The 22,412-nt window shown below is 42.9% G+C and overlaps 2 protein-coding genes across 2 annotated transcripts in view; one reads left to right on the top strand and one right to left on the bottom strand.

Annotated features, from left to right (window-relative positions):
* Positions 1 to 11,051, top strand: part of T265_05038 (hypothetical protein) — a gene marked incomplete at both ends in the record, with an annotated part of 11,490 nt that extends 439 nt beyond the window's left edge. The window contains 3 exons of the mRNA XM_009169938.1: positions 7,384 to 7,491; positions 9,256 to 9,434; positions 10,937 to 11,051. Of these exons, the coding sequence (XP_009168202.1) occupies positions 7,384 to 7,491; positions 9,256 to 9,434; positions 10,937 to 11,020 (371 nt within the window). The remainder of the gene's footprint in view (positions 1 to 7,383; positions 7,492 to 9,255; positions 9,435 to 10,936) is intronic.
* T265_05037 (hypothetical protein) lies at positions 10,100 to 20,938 on the bottom strand (the record flags this gene model as incomplete). Its single annotated transcript, XM_009169937.1, has 4 exons — positions 10,100 to 10,333; positions 17,820 to 17,897; positions 20,256 to 20,422; positions 20,911 to 20,938. 4 exons carry the CDS (start codon positions 20,936 to 20,938, stop codon positions 10,100 to 10,102), a joined length of 507 nt encoding a protein of 168 aa, XP_009168201.1.
* Positions 20,939 to 22,412: the final 1,474 nt, after the last annotated feature.

Genomic DNA, 22,412 nt, shown 5'->3' on the forward strand with positions numbered 1-22,412 from the left:
CATTTATTTTCAACCCCCAATTTTTAACTAAGAGTATACACATGCAGTTGATCGCAAACCTCCTGTATGCTCATCATGTTTACCAGCGAGTGTAACCTGTCCGCAAATACTACTTCTTTTTCGAAGGCCAGCCTTCAGGGTCATCAGTTGGACCAATACTTTACCTGTAGCATCAGTGATTCCACCGGAAAACTTGGAATTCTGTAAACTTACACTTTAAAAACCGTAGAGAATTTACTAGCTCAAAGGCTCGACGTTCGGATTGTGTAACCGTTCAGTGGCTTTAGGTTTAGGCGTTATCTCGTGGCTCTTGACTTCAACTAGGCTGAAATAGCCCCACATAAATCGTGTTTTTATCAGCAAACAATCTAAACTAGCAAGGTCGCTTGCTGAACAACTTCAGTGTTTAACTTTCGGCACCATACATGAGACAACTTTGTGATTAAGCTTGACTGAATCAATTTCGCGCAAGCAAGACACCCAATTAGCGCTACATTTTTTCAGTAGCAACTTAAAAGCGAACAACTGTGGTCCTATGCGATGTTTAAGGTATATGAAATTCAAGTGACCATAGTACCGAAATATCGTTTCTTTCTGACGTCCAAATGGTAAATGACGTGCGCAAGTTTTACATACATTTGGATGTGGAACATGGTGGGATTTGCACAGGAATTCCGTGATCATATGTTGGACGGAAGGGGTAATTTCGAATACCGTAAGAACCACTTTATATCACGCGTAGGCTTGACGATCTCGAATATCAAGAGAAAGAATTGGGTTCCAAATTCTATGGTATCATTTACACAGAAGCAAGCAAAATTGTACAACAAACTTCAGTCGTCCACCTTCACGGAGTCAACAATTGAGCAAGTCCGTCCGTGACCTTCACAGTGCAATGTCAAGGCCCGCACACCCGACAACGACGAACGGAATATTGACTCGGTCACACGAAAACCACCAGAAAACAAGTTGGCGCACGAAAGGTAGGAGTAATTATGTCATCTGCGCACATACACGCACACAGAAAAGATAGTAGATCAGCTGTAACACCCTTTCGGTGCCAAGCTGCCGTGCCATACAAAGGAAGCACAAAGGCGGGGATACTGCCAGATTACTCAAGCCTAGACAGCGAGATGCGCTCTAACTACTGAACCACCTCGCCCTGTCCCACACATATACAAACATGCCGATATGCCAGAGTCCGACGGGCATGTCTTAGACCCAAGGTGAATGGCTCGAGCAAATGAGCAAAATAAAGAAGATCAAACGTATACGGTCGAAGTAAGCAAATGAATGGAGGAACTATCATGAAGTCAAGTTAGATTCATTAATAAGTGATATGAAGGCATTGATACTTTGTACCAGGAGACGCATACGAATAATAAATAATCCACTTGGGACGTGGCTCAATGGAACTGAATGGACGGTCATTGAGTCACATGTTCATTTTCTCCTCCATTCATGACCTTTCGATGAATGCACAAAAGCCTTGAAAAGCCTCTTCATATGATTACGGTATACCGAAGCATTCCGCTGTGTTTCTACGCACCTCTGCCCGAACATACACACTCCGAAAAAATGAACAAAATATTTGAGAAATCCGACTGATCGTATACTTACCTTCTTGAAATTGTTGCTCAAGATCGAATTCAGGGTTAACTGCTCCATAAGCCCCTATTCATCGTGTGATGTGTTTGTGGACTAAAATGAATATGTTTTTCTGTGGATCTCCCCCCAGTTCCAGTGACCATTGGGACTTGTTTTGTCTGCTCGTTTTCAAAGATATGTCCAAAGGATAATCACGCTTGTTTTGTCGAGTTCTAGAATAAAACATCGTCCAATTGAAGGATATGTTATTCGGCTCTGCCGTCCAGCTGAAGTCATGATTCGTCTATATATTTCAAAAATTTGGCCCGGAATTCGTATAGTTACCTCGTGGAAAGGATTCACATAACCCGAAATACAACGTATCAGCATCTGATGGAAACAGAGTTTATACTTATGTGATTGATCACCATCATCACCATCATCATCATCATCATCATCATCATCATCATAAAAGACAGAAACATCGGTGTTAGCACTGATGCTTCACTGCCGTACACTGTTTGAGGACCATAATTGTTCTCCTGTCTAGATGTGGGCACCCTGGCAGTATCCCAGCTCTCGTATAGCCACGACATACACAACTAACAATATTCTCATGCCACATCGGCTGTCGCATGGTGCCATTAGCCGGGTCGTCTCGCTTGCTGCATACAGCAGGGCTGGTAAGCAAAAACATGCTACTGCTGACGCCTCCCTTCTTACACTTTCACGTTTTCCGTCTTCCACCCTCCTCCACCCAAATTTGAATTCTTTCTCCGCAGATTCCAGGTCTGGTACTGACCGCTTTGCTCGCCCTGCATCACACCTAGCTGCAGCTGCTGTACGCCCTAGTTCGTTCACAACACTAAACATTTCGAAGTCTGTTTTCGAACCCCGAAATTCTGTCTCCTTAGCCACCTTCAATGTTCGCACACTGAAGCAAGCAGGTCAACAGGTGGCTCTTGCCCGTACACTGGATTCTCTCTGCATTGATGTATGTAGGTTCCGGCTACGCACCTCTGGTGATGCAAAAGCCGCTGTAGCTGGATGTGCTAGGGTTAGTATTGTATTGAGCGAACGAGCGAAAGTGTCTCCCATTGATTGGGTACCCATTGACAGTCGCCTCTTTGCGGTTCGTTTGGCAACATCTTTGAGAGAATCTAGAGTAAGTGAGGTTCATTGTACCCTGTTTATTGTGTCTGCATGCGCCCCAACTCACGTGATTGGCCGTTACGTAAAAGCTAAGGATCCGACGGAGACAGTCATGGTTCAGGACGAGCAACCGACTAAAACCAATGTGATATGTGGGACTCTCACAAACGATTATACGGTGCAATTTGAAAACAGTTATCACAAACTGCCAACATTTTCATGCCCAAAGACAGATCGAATCTACGAATCTAGTGAATTTGTAGCCAGTCAGAAGTAGAACGATGTGGTGACTGTAATAAGCGATGAGGTTTCCAGGTGAATAGTTCGACCCGAGCTTTAAAAGGCCCTGAGAATGTGAACGTCTGTTTCAGATGGTAATCAAAAAGCGTTAATATCCTTGTCATCATCATCATCATCATCATCAGAGGCAGTGGGCCATCAGTGTCAACACTGATGGCCCACTGTCATACCACCATAATCTTCAACTAATTGTAATTAAAGCCTAATATTGAAGAGAAGAGAAAAAGTGAATGAGGTAGTGGACCTAGTGCTGAACTATGCCAGACATTCTGAAATTCTACACGCCTAATTACTCAGTCAGACTAACTGGAAAGAAACTGACAGCACGAACGCCACGACCATCGATCAGACACAATTTCTTACAATCTCTAGCCGAGGAGAGTAAGGGTCACGAGGACGTACCCTTGGAAGACGTACCACACCAAGCATACTCAAATTCGTCGTAATCTCTGTCATGCTCTTCTGCTAAGTCCCACTCAATCCACCTCGCGGTTCTGGTTGTTCTGAAGGAGTCACGAAGAAAAACACTCGTCTCAGTCGACGGTGTTTTGGCACTTTCCTGAACCAATGCATTTGATGGTGCAGGATGTTCTGCGTGACTGAAATACCAAATGCCCATTTTCTAGTCACCTGGTTAACAGCCCGAAACGACCATCGATCAGACACAATTTCTTACAATCTCTAGCCGAGGAGAGTAAGGGTCACGAGGACGTACCCTTGGAAGACGTACCACACCAAGCATACTCAAATTCGTCGTAATCTCTGTCATGCTCTTCTGCTAAGTCCCACTCAATCCACCTCGCGGTTCTGGTTGTTCTGAAGGAGTCACGAAGAAAAACACTCGTCTCAGTCGACGGTGTTTTGGCACTTTCCTGAACCAATGCATTTGATGGTGCAGGATGTTCTGCGTGACTGAAATACCAAATGCCCATTTTCTAGTCACCTGGTTACTGCGTAAGCAGTACCATGTTTTTGTTCACCCGCCCTGCTCTATGCAACAAGTAAGGCTGGAACCATCAATCGTGAGCATCTGAAGAATGTCTGCAGCAACTGCAGCCCGAGATCAGGAGGTTTGTTATTGGAAACTATACAATCCAGTCAGTCGGTAGTGTGATAAACTCGTACTTAGAAGAAATATAACGTCACTCACCGTTCATTCTTGCTACTCATATCATGTGACCACAGTCTGACTGCCATACCTCCAAGTGACGACTACTCAAATGAAAGTCTTCAGCAAAACAAATGAGAATTCAATTTTGTAGGCAGATCAAACGTTGCATACTCGAACAGATCTCGAAGAGAATTTGAAATTTTTCATAGGAACTTCATTCGGCAGTGCTCACAGTTCGAAATTTTCACATGTATGGCACCAATTTGGTCCGGAAGTTAGAAACCTAAATTACTCAACTGGTTTGGGATATGTTATGACTTTATATTGGTACATGTAGTCTTTCACACGTGGACCTATTGACCAGTAGCGCGTTATTTCATCTGCTCATGTGTAACTCTGACAATTTTATTCTGTTTTCGGCTTATGCGTGTGTCTCACAAGGTAATACTAATTTGTTCATGCTACCATTTTATACTTCAACAATCGTTCTGTTATAAATCAGACCAAAAACGGTTAAAAGGTCAATCAAAACAGACGCAGGATTACTCTCACAACTGATAGGCATTCAAGAAATGTGCTTTGAGCTTTGACAGGAATTCACTACCATCTTAAGAAAAAATACTCACTGTTAGACGAGACTGTGTTAGCAACCCTCCTCTACAAGCCGACTAGAGCATTCCTAGTAGAGTTACTGAGAGTATAGGGATCCTAGCAGGCGGCCGGTCAATCGAATCAACCTAGTTGGTTCCCGAGTCGAGTTGGAGGCTTTTGGACAGCCAATCACATCTCCCTGGCATGAGCATGATCGTCCGTTCAGATGTGAGAATGCAGATGATCCGCATGCTGGTGGTGTATTGGTAACACGCATGTCTCGCATGCCAGATGTACGGAGTTCGACACCCAAGGAAATGCACGAGAGTGATGTGGACATGAATGCCATAGATCCCGCTACCACATACTGCAATTAATCATGTTTTGGTCAATACATTTTGTGCGCAATCCGTTCATACCACTTTGGCATTTCATCATCGCCACTAACGGCAACAGTACATTGGTTGTGCACTGTATGGGGTTTGGAGCAAAAGCCTTGTGCACTCACAGGAGATTGCGATACACAGTCTTCGTACCTCTGAACATCAGCAAAATCGTTCGCAAGACCACCAAATGAGAACACTGTTTTTCCACTGCCGTACGGGTATGCCAATGACACGGAACTTACCTAGGCTTGGTCTAGCATAAGCATTCGAGATGGTTTCACCTCCAGCGCTCAGTCAGACAGAAACTGAATGCAGAAATGCCACTGACATCGCTTAGCCGCCTTATCGTTCAGCGTCTCCAAAGAGTGTCACGTGGACCGCATCTAAAAATGCGAGCAGCACCAGCTGCAGCCATATTTCTCCTACCATCGTTCATTCTATTCTTTCACGTCAAATTCCGTCTACCGCTACGTTTCTTCCATCCTGAATTAAGCATAGGCAACAAAGCTTGTCTCAGCAGTTGGCAACGCGGCCTGCGTCGCACGAAACCAAACCAGCTCAGCCTGCAGCCCCAGATGCAATCCTTTAGTAGAGTAGCGTGCGGTCTACCAAAAACCCGTCTCCTGATTACCACGTCCCGATTTCGTCGGTTCAAATTAATACCAGCTACATTTCTGAGAAATCGGTGGTAAAAAAAGTTCAAATTAATACCAGCTACATTTCTGAGAAATCGGTGGTAAAAAAAGTATCCGAGATCCTCAGCTTGAAATAGCCAACATGGCACTCATACCACAATGCAGCACTGGAGTCTTATATACACGTCATTTGAGACCCATAGATATGCCATTTTGATGCTACAAGTGTTTTAAGACAGTAAATGCAATCCTGGTCTCCCAGATCGATGCGTTGGCCTAACCTGTCACACTACCGTCGGGATTTTAGTGTAACTTCAAATGTCACTCGTTGAATTTTTGAAATTGCATGGAAAGACTGTACGCCTCGTGACTCTGTAATTTGTGTGTGACGAAGGACTGAATGACCTCAGTCCGCTCTTCTGCCCTTGCTTGCGCCTCCTGCTTTTTCTTCAAAAATGGGGATGATGTTGTTTGCATATTCCAGGTTAATGAGGTTTTCGCTCGGTGAGTCCCAAACACCTGGGTTTTGGAAGCCTTCCATTGTTCTCCTCGTAGAATCATCAAAGACACAACAAAAACATTTAGAGACTAAACACCCTTGTCTGAAACCACTGCTTGTGTTCAAGCTCTCAGAGAGCCCACAAGCATGCGAATACGGACAATGAAGGATATTCATGAACTTCTGGGGCACACTCTGTAGCACAAACATGCTGAAAAGAACTAAAAGAATCGAAAGTATTGACAAAATCATACACGCTTTCGAAGTCAGAGAATAACAGGATTGTAGGAGACTATGGGCAGGTCGTCGCTCTAACTTTCGAAGCTCTATCTTTTCTACACAGCCGCTTCTCTGCTTGCTGTTTTCGGGTTCTGCCTTTTCCTACTTTTGTAAGACGATGTGGAATAAGCGACGCGAATATTACGACGAAAGTTAGGCTAATTCACATGTGACTTTCACACACTTATTTGAAATTGGCATCACTATCAACCGACTTCAGTTATTTCTGACGAGGTCTTTCGCCCATGTGTTGAGACTATTCATGCGAACCCTCCATGATGTCACAGAAACCATAGGAGTTCAGTTGTGGAGAATTAGTTTTGTCTACTCGTGAGTAACTCAGTAAAAAAAAGTTCTACTCGTGGTAACTCAGTAAAAAAAAAAAAAGTAGCAATTGCAATCCAGTTCCGTGGACACCATTCAAGACTTCCACTGTCGCATCAACGGAGAGTGGTGTCTGATGTGAACCAAGCCAACTTGTGTAAAAATAACCTCAGATTGAACTTCATCCAGGAATTACATGACGAAACGGCACAGTGATGCCATGATACAGAAGGCCCACCCAGATTGTAGTGGTGGTTCATTGTGTCTGACGTGCTTGTTTACAGAAAAGAAAGAAGGTTGGCTTTATAGCAGGAACTTCATCGAATTCGGGTGTATCTGATCAATTTGCGAGAATGGACAGTTATATGCCTTCTACTTGCAATTGTGCCGTTGAACACTGGCCGATTTACCGTAGGAATGTCAAAGAAATCATGATGGACATTGACCAATGACTCTTGTCGAATTTCGAGCAGCGAAAAATTATTTTCGAGGTATCTTGCTCATGTTTTTGCGTTTCAGCCGATCGTACTGGCGTCGTAACAACGTTTACGATCAAAGAATGCCCCAGAGAACCATGCGTATTGGCAGCTGGTCATAAAATTACTGGGAGGATTGAATTTGTTTCAAGTGAGTCTCTTCTGTAATCCTTTGTACAATGGTCTTTCGGGATCGCCTGGTCACGAAATTTGGCTAAAATAGGGACATAATACAATTATGACGATATCCTTATGAATAAGAGCCAACAGCTGTGTTTTTTGTTATAAAATGCCTGCCAAGTTGGAACTGAGTCCATCAGGCTTGCCTGATCTCAAAATAAGAAGGATAGAAAGTAAGAATAGCGCACAATTTGCCAACGACAGCATCACCTCACTAGGAAAGACAGCAGAAACCTTGCATACATTGTTCACGTGAGTAAGAGAGTGGGGCGTTTATTCTTTGTTTTATCGGTATTTTCCCCAACTTAGTTCTGGATTTGAACCTCCCGAAATGGTTTCCTTGTCAAAACAACCACCACAGATGCACATCATCCATTAACGCTCAAAACCGAGTCAAGAACGCCTGAACAGCGCGTCTTATGTGTAGTGTAAGCGGTGGCAATCTTCTGGAAATTCTGACGCCTTCTGGAATATTGACAGCCAGCATTCGACCAATACTGGGTCATGGTTGGCTGTTAGGTCAAGATTTTCAACCAATTAGACCTAAGCCTCATAACGGATCGGCGTCAGCATCACATTTTTCACCATTATTGTGCGGGATAAGCTTCTCGGCCGTAGCAGCGTCTAACTGCGAGCTGTGAAGCGGTATCCGTGTGGAATTCTGTCCAACAGTTTTCACAACATAGGCTGCTTCATTGACAGCCTTTTAAGTAGTTATTAGACATGGGGCAAGATCAAGGCAGCTTCCAATCTCTAGTTTTGAACTATCAATATCCTTATTGTAATAAGAAGTAGACAAAAGAGGCTCGTTCATCTTGAACGTTCTTGCAGTGCCTATCTGGCATGCCACTGATTGAAGCGCGCATGCTTTCCAAGCTTAGACAAGAACAATCAACACCCTGTAACTGGATTCGAATCCAGGGTCTTCCGATCAGTAGATAGCGTCTTAACCAATTAGCTATATCAAGCCCCAGTGTGCAGTATTGATATAGTACTTTCCGGAGTGATAATGATGATGACGACGACGATGATGATGATGATGATGATGACGATGATGCAAATCCCATTTCATAAATAGCTCTGAAAGAAGAATACTTGCAGGTTGTGCTTGCACCACTAAGTGGTGTGGTACACCGTTTCCTGTGTGGGCGAGAAGTAACTGCACTGCCAAGCAGCTACTAGTGGCCGAATGATTTTGTCCTCATCTACTGACCGGTAAGTCATTGCGTCAAACCTGCTTACATATGCGAGAGATGTAGAGTACTTTTGAGTCCAAACAGAGAAGAAACTAGAGCGAAAATCTTCAATCCATTGACCCGAAGATTATTTTGAATATTCCGGGTTTTGCGATTCAATCAGGAACACCGATGGAAATAGAGGCCAGTGCCCAGTTTTCGCTTACGTAACTTTGGATAATACGATATACGCGCCGCATTCTGTAGAGACCATCTTCTTCAGAGACCACCTTGGTAAAGTGACAACTTTCTGTTTTCCGTATGTAGTGCCCGTCCGATCCAGGTAATTCAGGAGAAAATTTGATCAGTCTGCCCGTACCAAATTTACAAAAAAATATTGCGATTGATCCATAGGGAAGGAGACTTACAAACTCCAGTTCGTGAACGGCCAGACGGAATACACCTTTGGAATCTAAGACTTCTCGATATATATGCGTGCCAGTCATATAGAAATTATTAAACACACGCTGTACAATATTTGTTCGTTTGTTCTCTTCTAGCGAGAAGTCATAAAGATGTCGTAATATGGATGAGTATACCGATCGTATTTGGTCTTAGGAAGTGGATAAAATTGCCGTATCCGTACTCGGATGGATGCAGGTATGCGACACCGCACTGTCCAATCCAGCGTGGGCTCAAGTATACGGTCGAGGTTCAGGCAATTGTTCCAAAAGTAAAAGTGAGTTTAAACAATAGATTATAAGCGTAGATGCAGTGGTATTCGAGTGCCCGCCAAAGACAATTCCCCAAGCGGTGGTTGGTAGTAGAAGTTGGATTTGAAATGACCTGAAACATTTTAGTGATGAGTAACGTAATCGTCTTTATTGTGGGCACGCTCAAACGAAGTCATTTCAAAAGAAACACACCTTTACTTTTCTACAAAAGGATCATCTTTATCTGGTCCTTTATCTTTCAGCGTGAAATGGGGACTAAACTGTGGTGTAGATATAAAGTTTTGTTTCGAGACAATGGTTCTACAGAGTTAACAGAAGAGCCTTCTGGAAGGAGGAGAATATCGATACGGTCGTATCCCAAACTGGCATTGGGCTTTTAACACTTCCGAGTCTTTTCATAGTATAACCGCAAAACAGTGACTTTTCGTTTGGGACTTAGTCAACAGGAACAGCCCGTTCTTGGATTGTGAGGTCTATGTTGTCTGTGTCTGTGTTGGACACACAGATGGTTACATTACTAGAATCGTAAGTGGCTACTTTCAGTTCAGTTAGGTGTGTGACGCTAGACCGCTACAAACGTGAGCTATTTGCTCTCAGGATGTGTTGTGAACATAACGGTGTAGTGGAACGGTAATAAATGTAAGAACCCAGTAAAACCACAATGGAGAGATTACCTACAGGATGAGGTTTCTCTAACGTTCAATGTGTTCAGACCCGTCAAAATCGAATATTTCGTGGGCGACCGCAGCGTGAATCGACCCCTGTTATCATCAAAGGCATTTTCGCACGGTACTGCAGGTTTTCTCACCGATGGCTTGCTTGAGTTGGCATTACTCTGGGAAGACCAATTAGCTAGACTACGTATGTTTCGTCTAGTGAGCAGAAGGCTTACCACGCCGGTTGGCTGTAAACAAATTGAAATAACAGAAGAACCTATGGAAAGAATATCGTTGATGTCCTGACAGTCACGCCAGAGGTCGCATGGCATATTATTAGTCATGGGATCAAATATAACGAAGACCTCAGCAACAGTAAGCAGTTTACAGTAGGAGGGTGATTACCAATCTGGACACCGGGTTCTCATAAACAGTCAATGTTTTTTATCAACTAACCCTGTCCAAACAGTTTGAAAAATCAACTTTTCAAACAGCCCGTCTGAGAGAGTCATGCACTGCCACAGTTGCATTGTCATTAGATGTCACCTCCGTACCCGTGTATCAGTGATCCAAAAACGGAGTTAAGATTCCCTATCTAAGTTTGATAGCAAAATCGAGAGAAATTCTAACCTTGCTTATAATATCTATCTGTGGCCCACAGGTGAAAGGTGTTGGAAGCCCCAATTCTGGCCTCATTTACTGCCTGGGGAGTCACACTTTCAAAGTCTGATTTGAATTTCATGATAACCACTCAGAATCTAAAACCCTTCTCCTGAATGTTATCGCTGACACGTTTTACTTTAGGCTTTATTTTCTTCCTAATGATCTTTAAATATCCTTTTAACTTTCAGTACAACGGCAGCGCTCAGCTCAGTTTATACGATTCCAAAAATTACAAGATTGTGTGCGTGGACTTGCGTCTCATTATCCAGTAGCCAACGGAATCAACAGCGGCAAAGATGGAGGAAACAAATGGTGCATATAATCATCTGTTATCATACTGAAAATCAATCCCATTTGTCTGACAACGACCCGTCTGTCCTATCAGGGGCATTGCACACACACCATGGGAGCCACACTATGGGTCGGGTATGATCCGTCCTATACGGAATGCAATATGAACACATCCGAATACATGAATATATACGTATACATGTAAATAAAGGGTTGTGGACAACGTATCGGTCGAGATTTCTTGTAGTCATTAAAAAAAGGCTTAAAAAGGTCAGTCCCATCTCAAATGCCAAAACAGACCAAATCTAATCAAATCCGTCGACTATATATATGACACCTATAGCTGTAGCGGATTCAAATTTGGATTCCTACTCATCTCAGATAAATGTGGACAGTTGAGTGTCCTTCTCGAAAACAGTCCAATTTGGGTTCAAGTAGGACATAAGGTTGACGGAAAATCGGGGACAACGCCTCCTGACGAGCCCCTTAAGAAGGGCAAAACCGGTTGTGGGCTGTCGAAGAGTTTTCAGCAACCTTGTGAGTACTCTGCTCTATGAAAATATACTGCGATATCTTGAATATCGTGCAAACTGAAACATGAGGTGCCCTGTGTGCAGCACTTTCAGTTGTAGTATATCGTAAACGAGGGATTCAGTTGAGTCTCTCGTAAGAACCAAATTGATCTGCAAACGAGTGTATTTCACAAAAAATTTGAACAATCTTCACACTTCTGAATATATAGAACTCTAGTATTTATACGTTGGGAGCATCATGGTCGTTTTTTCGGTCGTATTTACCATGGCGTTTCCGTGGCATTTTTCACTTGGGCAGTCTACCAATGACAGGAAAGAAAGCTGCAAATGACCTGACTGATCTAACCGACAGATAAAAGCAAACATATTTGTCTGAATTGATTTGCAATCATTACGATGTGATCATTGTGGATGCACGGTTGTAGCTCCCCAGGAGAGACAACCTGGATGAGTCAACTAGGGGTGGTCTCTTTTGTGAGGTACTGAGTTGCGAATGAAACACTGAGAAAAAGACTATCGATATGCTTTCCTGAATAAGTCTAGTGGCCCAATATTCAAGTACAATAGCAATATGCAAGAAGGTCAATTTTTTAAATAAACGATGTTTTTCTGAGTTCGAGGCCTTATGGACTTCCGGTGTGATGAAAGCAGGATTGACAGAGCTTCGTAGTAGACATGTGGCTTGACATCCTTATGGGCCATTACGAAGTGAACAGTTATTTGATCAGTGGGATATAATAGGTGCAACTAGACTAATAACCAGGACATCTGAGCTAATCAACACTTTGCTGGGACGGAGTTAGTCTTTTGCGCCGCGAATTCGCCCGAAATTTCGGCAATAACGGCGGGGTTCACTGAAAGCATACAAAACCGACGGATTCATCAAACCTGTATTGCTCCATGCACCAATGAACCACGAAATGCATTTTATCACAAAGAATTAGTTCACTACAACTGTGTGCAACCCGTCTCTTCTGCAGCCTTATAAAAACCAAGTAGAGAATTATCTGCCTATTTGGAGATACAACCTGCACGAGATGTAATCGCCTAATCGTGTGTAATGTTGTTTGTATCCTACTGAAGTGACTGCATTTCAAACAAAACGATTTCGAAAAACATTGGTGTGAACAACAACCGATAAACTTTTGGTTGCTGGGGAGAGTTCGTTCGGAGGAGTTCCGCAAATACTGGTGCATGATCTGAACTGTGACTCAGTGTCTCCCAGACATTACAATCCCCAAAGTCAGCAGAATTTAGTCAATTCAGAGTAGTGGTGTGCCTTGAGGCTGGGCATTTTAGAAGGCCACTTCAAAATCAGGGTTGGCGCTCGTCATCAAAGTTATTCTCAGGGTCAAAAGCATATCCACAAAGCATCTGATTGTCCTTGAAGTCATGCTGGCTTTCACATGTGTGAACTCAAAAGACTGTGGGAATCAAAAGACAAATATGACGGTCTCGTGTGCACTCATTTATGCGTAAATCTCAAAAATTATTAGGAATTCTCTTTTCGATCAAACTGACATATGCTTGGCTTCCTAATAGGTGTTTATTGTACTGAAATCCTTCTCTGAGTGGCCCAGAATATTGCATTTATAGTTCCACTATATTCCTGCAAATGACGTCAAACTGGCTGAATCATCTTCATGATTCAGCGCATGGTCCAACAACAACAGCAATATTTAAGTCCAAGCAAACGAAATTTTTCGGCCCATGGTACGAAACCTTTGTGAAAACGAATTGTCCACTAATATTCTGCAACCGTTTCTTGTCAGTCTGCTCAACTAAACCTAGATTCTAAGCAAAATCTACAATGAAATTATGGGGCCACAAGTGTAACCGGTATTCTCACCATGCACTTTTGTGCGTTCCGAAAACCAATTAGTGGTAGCGAATTCTAAGGTGAGAAGTGGAGAGCAGTAAATGCACTCACAATTGTTGCTCCCTTTTAGCCTCGACCAGTTAAGATCAGAGTATATCAGGCTACCAGAGGAAGCGATCATCCGGCAGATCTCTCCTAATTCAGCGTTATCCAACACATCAGGAAAAGGGTCAAACTTCGAAACCTGTTGTGCATTTTGAGAACTTCCCGAGAAACAAAAAAGCCTGTTGACTTCCAAAAACTTAGTACATATTACTTCGTGAATGAATTCTGATTCTTATCCAACATCTCAACAGGTGAAATTTCATAACAAAACTCTCTGGTTTTTAATTATTCCCAAATTTGCCATGCACAACAACCAGGTTATCATCGTCCATCAGTGAAAATGCAGTCCAGTGAGTTTGGAAAATATCATGCCGGAGATGAGCGTGATCGTGGTGGCGTTTATAATGGTCTTGGTTGTAAAAGTACTCACTACGTTTTCGTGCATGCAAAAAATGACAATTTTTATCCCGGCAATGTTTTTTTACAAGTTTAAAGCCTTGTCGACTTCCGCTGACCAAATTCTGCCTAACGAATTCCCGGTAGATGCGCTCAAACAGCTTATCAGGTGTGATGAACGCAGGAGTGACAGCTTTGATGTAGATGTGTGCAAGAGAATTTCCCGTTATCGGCCATTATGAAGTGATGAGTGAAACAATCGGTAGCATACAGCAGGTACGATTAGACTAATCAACACTTTGCAGCAACGAAGTCAATCTTTTACACCGCAACTTTGTCTGACCATTCAAGAAATGTCCTTCGGCAGTTATGGCGTAGTTCATTGGAAGGTTGAACTCCGAAAGCATAGAAAGCCGAAAGATTCTTCAAAGCTGTATTTCTTCGTGAAATCCGTCTTTTCCGCACCTTCTAAAAGACAAGTAGAGGATGATTCGCTTATTTTGAGATACAAGTTGTAGGCGCTTAGTCATGGTACTGCTGGTTGTATGCTGTATTACTGAAGCGACTGCATTCCCAACGTAGTGATTGCAAAAATCGTTAGTCTGAAAAATTTGTCGGCATGTTAGAGGAAATACCCGTCATGAGGAACGCGTTTTGCATATTCTGCAGCTGAAGCTGATGAAATTTCCGTTGTTCATTCCTGGAGAGAATTCGTTAGGATAAGTATGCTGGTCCATGATCTGAACTGTGGATCAGCATTACCAAGATATGACATTCCCAAACGTCAACCGAATTCAGAACACTTGGGGCAGTAATCTGCCTTGAGGTTGGGCCCTCTAGAAGGCCTTTCAAAATCAGGGTTGTTAGTAGTGTCAAAAACAGTTCCGCCAGATATCTTATTGTCCTTGAAGTCATGCTGTCTTTAACATGTATAAATCAGAAGACGAATGTAACGGTCTCCGGTGCATTCAATTGTGCAATTTAGTGACATGGTTGACGCAAAAATAAAAGCCTGCTAACTTCCAAAAAACTTAGTACATTTTACTTCGTGAATGGATTCCGATTTTTCATGCAACACTGTGCAAAGTCCTGCTGTGGGATTCGCAGTCTTTGAAAGTGCTCCTGGGAATTCTAGGACTAACGCTGGAAGTTATTGAATTTTGGAGGTCATCGCCAGTTCTGATGATACGGCTACTGGCAAAGCCAACCCAAGAATACCATAGAAATTAATTCCGTTTACCAGTTTCAACCAGCAATGGCAACAGCAGAGCTGCTCTCCTCAATTTCAAAGCATGCGCATATCAGAATAACATTGTGGGCTGTATTGTCTGTGAGACTCGCTATCAGAGACGTCAGATTCCTGAAGGGAACCACTGAATGCCCGAAATTTACTGAGACCCTCAACTCCACTAGATGCAGACTCTCAATCTGCAACGCGTCACAGCCTTGTATCAAAACCAGACAGCGTGAGTCATTGTTGGACCAAGGTCGGGCAGTGTCCTTCCAGTAAAATAGCTTGAGGCCGTTGCACTTTCCAACTTAGGCCCTCATACTCGCTTGTTCGCAATAAAGCAGTTGCGTTCCTAATCGCCTAGTGTTTTTCTGGCACTAGGCACCAGAGTGGGGACAGCAGTCAGATAAAGCACTTGGCTTCTCCGGGCAGGCAACCTATGACAACTTCAGGTCTTTTGCCATCAGCGCCTCAGAACCATAGTTAGAAATGTTCCAATTAGGGGAGCGGGGAACAGGATTTGAGTAGAGCAAACGGCACTCCATTAAAACTATGCGTCCACGTCTAAAAGCCAATTCAGCTGTGCTATATTTTACGCACGCCTCTAAGAACAGCCTTGTTTTGTGCCCACTCGAGAGTGGTGGAAGTCTATAGGTTGGCGGAAATTCACAGGCTGCAGGCACATGATGTTACGAAATGTTTGGGTGCAGCTGGTCTTTTTGGATAGGGTCCATGTGGCTCTCTATCTCTCTGCTTGGATGGAGAAAGTGAACGGGATGGTGGCCAAACGTTGTCAGTGGCTTTCAATCTACCAGTCTTTATCCAGGTTGTCTGACTGAGTGTTGGAGGTATAGACATCTCGGATCTTTGTGGTACGTAAATTAAAACATTTGTATGGCAATGAAGAAACAGAGTTCTTATTATAATGTACTACTCATAAGGTTGCTGAAAATCCATCATAAACGAGAGATTCAGCTGGGTTCCAGGTGAGTCTCTCGAAACAACCAAATTGGGTTGCAAATGAGTGTATATTCGCTAGAGTTCTTATTAAGTAGTGCTGTCAATGATGATGAAGTTGGTGACTAAAAGTACATGATGGTACTAATAGGGAGTTAAATCTGGGGGTAGTTAACTGGCCAAACAAACGCAGCATTCAATGCCAACTCGGCAAAGACTGGAGCACATGCTGATTCACGCCAGACTGTATGGAAGCTAACTTGCCTGTAATAGCATTCTATTGGATAAGAGTCTGCAAATAGTGAGTTTTTAGAGCAAACATCGGTTGCAAACCAAGATAGCCTCATAGTAACACTCGTATCAACTTCTCCGTTAAGATTATCATGGGAAACTACAGAGGGTTTTTTCTAGAATATCTTGTCACACATCCGACAAGCGAACTCAGTTGGAAACAGTCCAGTATCGCCTTATTCTTGGATGTTTGAAATGCACAATAATGTTAAAAGTTTGAAAAGCTAAGCGATCTGAATGTGACTGGTCGGTGGTGTCGTTCGGACTTGGTTGGTTGGTGTTGTCACTGGTGACCAATTCTAGGTTTGTGCATAATGAATTCATGATTTGATTACCATATATTTCTGTGACTGGCATTTAACGGGTTAAGGTAAAGTCGCAAACATTTTGAGCAACCCAGAATTAAAAACATTCCCAGTCGCATGCTCGTTTTCTAATTGGATAAAGCGCAAAACGGAAGAAAACCTCGCAGTTATTTTGTGTGAGATGCGAATGTATGTATGCCTGCTGGCTGACAGTAAACCCAAAAAGTTCTCATCTTCCACCAGAAAAAACAATGTCAACATCCTCATTTGTCCAGCTCCTTTCGGGAATTATGAAACACTCAAATCTTCCGTACTTAAGAGACTGCCTTCAGAAGGATAAAAACTGTCGGTTAGCACGCAACCATGCATTCCTGAACATGATAAAATAATTCATACACTTATCTTATTTTTACCGTGTAGAGGAGTTAAGATGTGTTCAGCACTATGTCTGCTGATGCATTTTATATAACTTGGGTTTGCAAATAACGCTCTTAAAGTAATGGGTCTAGAATCAATAAAATACCACTCATCCTTCAATCACGGGAACCACATCACGTGCTCTCGTATCGACTGACTCCTTCTCACACTATCATCAACTGAAATGTAGCTCGGAAAGAGGATAATTTCAGTGGAGGAGTGCAACTTCCATCTGAGAAGTCTTCACTCGAGAAGCCAGTTAGTACGTGACCACTTGATGTGGATTTTGTAATTGGAGGATGAGGGGAGCTCTGTTGCAGTTTCGTGAGATGCGCATATTTGATGACCCCACTAAGGATGGGACAGATGTACAGTGCTCTCGGCTTTGCAGATCATATTGGGTTCACAGTTGAAAATGACCAAATCTCCAAACAATATGTTTGTTAGTTTCTGTCCGATATTGAAACAATTCCGTCAAACATGGACAATAAGGCAACCTGAACGCTTACCTTTTCGAATAGAAGGCAACTCATAACTATGTATTTTTTTTATTTCTGTTCATATTGGACGAATGGTTGATCTCCCGCAGACACAGAAGAATATGGGTGCTAGAAGCTGTTTTTAACTTTAAGGAAAAATAATAGGCTCAACAACACAACCAAATGAATAAAGATGCAGCAAAAAAATCAGTTTGCCACAAAGTAAAAACATCGATTATCAACCAACTAGTGTAACAGACGTTTCGAGGCAAACAAATTCTCTGTTGTTCTGATCGTAAAGATGCACGCGTACACGGACCGATCCCTGGAAAAAAGGAAAAAAATAATTCGTTGAGAAATCAGTTGCACGAAATATAAACAGGGTTGTTGAGACAAACGATAGGCCGAAATACTTAGAAGGTTAACAACTACTCGAGTGCAGTGTGGGTGTGGGTGTGTGTGGATTGAAAGACAGGTTAGCGGTTCATGTCTTTGAGATACACAAAGTTGGTTGGTTCGGACTACCCGAGCAAGAGAGGTAATCATGAACACTGGATAAGAAAGAAACTACGCCAAAGCTAGCCAAAGGAGAAGAGTTCTTGTGCGTTAATTTCGTGCCATTGATATCCTGCTTGGCACTCAGGATTTCGAAAATCCCGTCCTTTCTTCACTTATTTTGCAGGGGATCGAAAGTTTAGGCGAAATTTCCGGCAATCCGGATTTTACCAGCATGGTCCCGCTTTGAACTGTATTTTTCAAGTTATAGCGATTCCTTGCTACAGAGAAAGAAGGTATGTGGAAGTTGGCCGAAGCGGTGCCAGTAACACTCAACAACTCTTGTTTCCGTCAGCCACATTATATGACTTCACCAGTTTCTTTCGAATGGACTTTAAAACCTTTGTCAAGTGATCATAGGAACATGGCAGTAACTTTACGTGATGCAGTTTGGTTCCACGCAATCACAAAAACTGAAAAAAAAACTGGCTTGAGCAGGTTGTGTCAAACCAGAATCAGATGATCTTCTGATTCTTTTCAAACTGAACCGTGTTGTTAATAATGTACCTTCACTGAAAATCGTGGAACCAGAGTGAAAGTTTTGCCTTTTCAGTCCATCTTACATGATAAACCCCCTTTTGGTCACATGGGTACAAAAGTGTCAGAGCAAAGCTGCAGGTTATAAGTGTTGAATATCAGAAAACAGCACATCAGAAATATCTATGGTCCTGCCAGTTGGACATTCATGCAGGATTATCCGTTGTACATTTCAGCACATCTTCAGTAAATGTGAAATGGGTGAACCCAACTGGAATCTTTTGTTAGGCTGCGCGAATGTGGCAGGCGACTTCCCTAAAACTGAACAGCGTCACTTGAGTTTTGAATGAAATGAATCATGAAACGATACACCGTGGAAAATTGATTTATGTCTGAAAATCATCGGAATCTTACACAACTAGATTCATAGGATAATTATCCGCAACAGTATGCAAGCAATCCTTAGGGTTGTATGCAACTAACATAACAAGCCAGTTATCTCCAATGTGTTCACCAGGAGTGGGAGTTAGGTCAGTTTGCATCAATGGGAGGGGAACGAGAGGGTTAGTCCGAACAGCACGCGGTCCAAATAACCAAATAGGTTGTAATCTAAATGTCGCCTGAAAGCACAAAGCTAGGTGGAAACCTGAAGAGACAGGGCAACTGGAAACATCTGATTTACTACCATTAGGGAAAGATGGCCAAGGGTGGACCATAGGAATTGTGTAGCCACACAACTCGATTAGAGATCCCACAGTTTGATTATCGTGCCATCTAAGGTGTAAGCAACCCAACAGAGACAAGAGGCACCTAATCTCCAAAGTTTAGCAATCGATGTAGCACACAATTGAAAAAAAATGCCTTGTAAAATGAATGCGGAAGAAAATTAATGGTTAGCTTCATGTTTGACTGTAAAAAACTCTGTTCCGTAAGCAAACTCAGAAATATTCCACCGGTACTCACACAGGGTCATAATAAGATATAATAGTCGCCCTAGCGTACCTCTTAACGCGCACCTGACCTATTTGTAGGTCTGGGGGTGACAAAAGTACAACAAATACGTCACCGCCCAGTTGACTTTCATTGTCACCCAGTGAACTAAAAATTCGCGCCATTCAGCCAGAATGGAGCGTGAATTTCTCAGAGGCCAATTTAAATGTCACTACCTAGCTGAAGCTAGTTGACTAAAACTGCATGGTGAGGTTGTTTGAACATATCCAGACACACAATTTAGTCTCGTTGTAAGAATTGGGCAGACTAATCTGAGAATCCAAAAAGCGGCTGTCTCAAACATCCGTGTCACACATGGTGGATTTCAATTCATCATATATGGACTTGTCATGGAACGTGTACTCCGCTACTTGAGCCAGGTATCTCCTTGATCCATTGGAAACAATGCACTCGCAGACTCGCCTCGTTGATCTATAAGCATGGTGAAGCAACCGGACATCGGGTTGACTCAAGGATATTATTCTGGTTCCTTTTCCGGAATGTTGAAATGATGCTCCAAGTGCTTCGCGAGACCCAGCGAGTCAGTCACTGCAACCGAAGGCCAACGGTGTCGTGACCATCAGTCACAGTGTGCAGCTAGAATCTAAGGAATGCCTTATTTCTTCTGTCGGAAAATTGGTATTCGTTATAGTTTGCGTACCTCTTCGTCCGGCAGAACATCCTTGAAGAAGTAGGTGTAGAGACGCCCAGGAGCCAGTGGGAAATCCGCATCAATTCGTTGTTTACTAACATCGAGCTCTTGAGTGACATGAACAAACAGTAACAACGTCACAACAATTTCGCCCCGAATACTGGTGATTTCCCGGTCTGCAAAGGAGTGCATAGAAAGAGTGCTGGAAGTTGAGATGTCAGCATTAAAGGAATTTGATCAGAACCGTTCTTCATGTCGAATGTCCATCGACAGTTGATTATAACAAATGTGACAGCCATGAAATGTACGCGAATGCCAGTTGGAAAAACGCCTTACTTTGTTGGGTTTTTCCAGCTGTCAGGACAACGAATTTTAAAAAACCGATGTATCTACTCATTACGATGCGAAACATTGCCTTAGGTTGAGTATGGACCAACATTAATCAGTTTGTGACGAGCAAATTCCGAAGGCGATGTGAAGTGGTGTGAGAAAAACCTTGAACAAATGGACGAAACTAATATGCGGCCAATAAGCAAGTTCGTTTCTTGAACTGATAACGTACTGTCTTAGTTGAAGGTTTAATGTCTTCCGGATAAAGAAGAGATTCCCCTTTTATCAAACACATGTCCGAACCGAAACGTATCGTTACAGATTTCAAACGTACTTTTATGTTGATCATCCATCTCCGGCATTTTTTCGGTACTGCTTCGTAACTCCCGAACGATAACTGCAAAAAATCTATCAGGAGAATGCCCTTCACGGCCCGCAAATCTTTCCAGCGAAAAACATGCATCCTTCGATGCAAGATCAAAAGTATATTTACATCTGAAACAATTCAATCCTGATTGGTATGAAAGTACATCACCGAATTTTGATTTCAAAAATTCTGAAAACCTTACCCCGGCAGTCACACGGGTAACAAAAATTTTTCACAGAGGGAAGACTTCATGAATTGCTCTTTGTAAAACTTTAACAACAGAAAACGTTAGATGTCAAATATCAAGCATTTTTATCCAATAAAATTGGAGGAAGGTGTTACCGAGGAGTGAAAGTCTGTGTTGTTTGATCTAGATGTGCTAAACCAGACTTTCTAGGGAGTAAACTAGCTTCCATGGAAAATGAGGGATCTACCTATGTCAGGGAGCGCCCAGACAAAAGAGAAAGCATATGTACAGAGAGTGACGCATCCCCCAGATCACCATCGGTTCGACACGTCCGGAAAGTAGGTGAGATGGCGGCTCTTACCAAACGGCTTAGCAACACACGACCAGCGTAGTGGGCCTGAGACTGTTCACGACCGGAACAGCACCATTGGCTGTACGGAACGAACAAGTGAACGACCGTGTTTGGCCAATTAGTCATCCTATATACCTACGCAGACGCTCTGTATGTTTTGTCCTGACAATACAGCCGTGTTCTCAGTTCTCTGTCTTCGCCGTATCGCGTAGTCTGGCAGGATCAGTCAGTCGTAACCCATAGACGGCCACCGCAAGATACAACAACCTAGAAAGCATTGGAAAGCTCAGAAAAGTTAGATGGTTCATACGGGATTTCGTCCGGGATGAATATTATTGGACAATACAGTTAACAACGCCATACCCATGGGGAAACGCGCCTATGTTGCTATCCCATCTTGTTGAATATCATCGTCCATGTTCATAATGGCTCCTAGTTCAATTGAAGAAACTAACTGATGTCGATTTCCAGCCTAAACTGCTGTTACAATCATCAAAGCGCGAAGCCACATTTGCAACCTAACAGTGAAACGAAAAAGCAACTTACCAGGCCTGAATGTTATCGTCAAGTATAGCATAGATTTCCTCTGCAGCACGCAGGGTGATTCTGTGCATGTGTTAAGAGTTCCCCAGACGACCTCTTTTGATTCTCCTAGAAAGCCAGAAATGACAGCACACTTGTAAGTAGTGATCGACAAAGGATGTGGACATTTAAAATCACGATGCTGTATGACTGCCGCCGAACTGGACTGTAAGTCACCGTCTTGAGTTTTGCAAGCAGGCGACGGATGCAGAAGCTACAAAAAACATCCCTTTGCGGTAACACAGCTATGTCCACAGCGAACAGGTTACTGTGCGAAGGCCACCCGTTCCTAATAAGCGAACATCACATCATTTGGACGGACGTGTCACGTGCAGAACACGTACCAAG

The sequence above is a fragment of the Opisthorchis viverrini genome (genome assembly GCF_000715545.1).
Source record: "Opisthorchis viverrini unplaced genomic scaffold opera_v5_91, whole genome shotgun sequence".
NCBI classification, from domain to species: Eukaryota; Metazoa; Platyhelminthes; class Trematoda; order Opisthorchiida; family Opisthorchiidae; genus Opisthorchis; species Opisthorchis viverrini.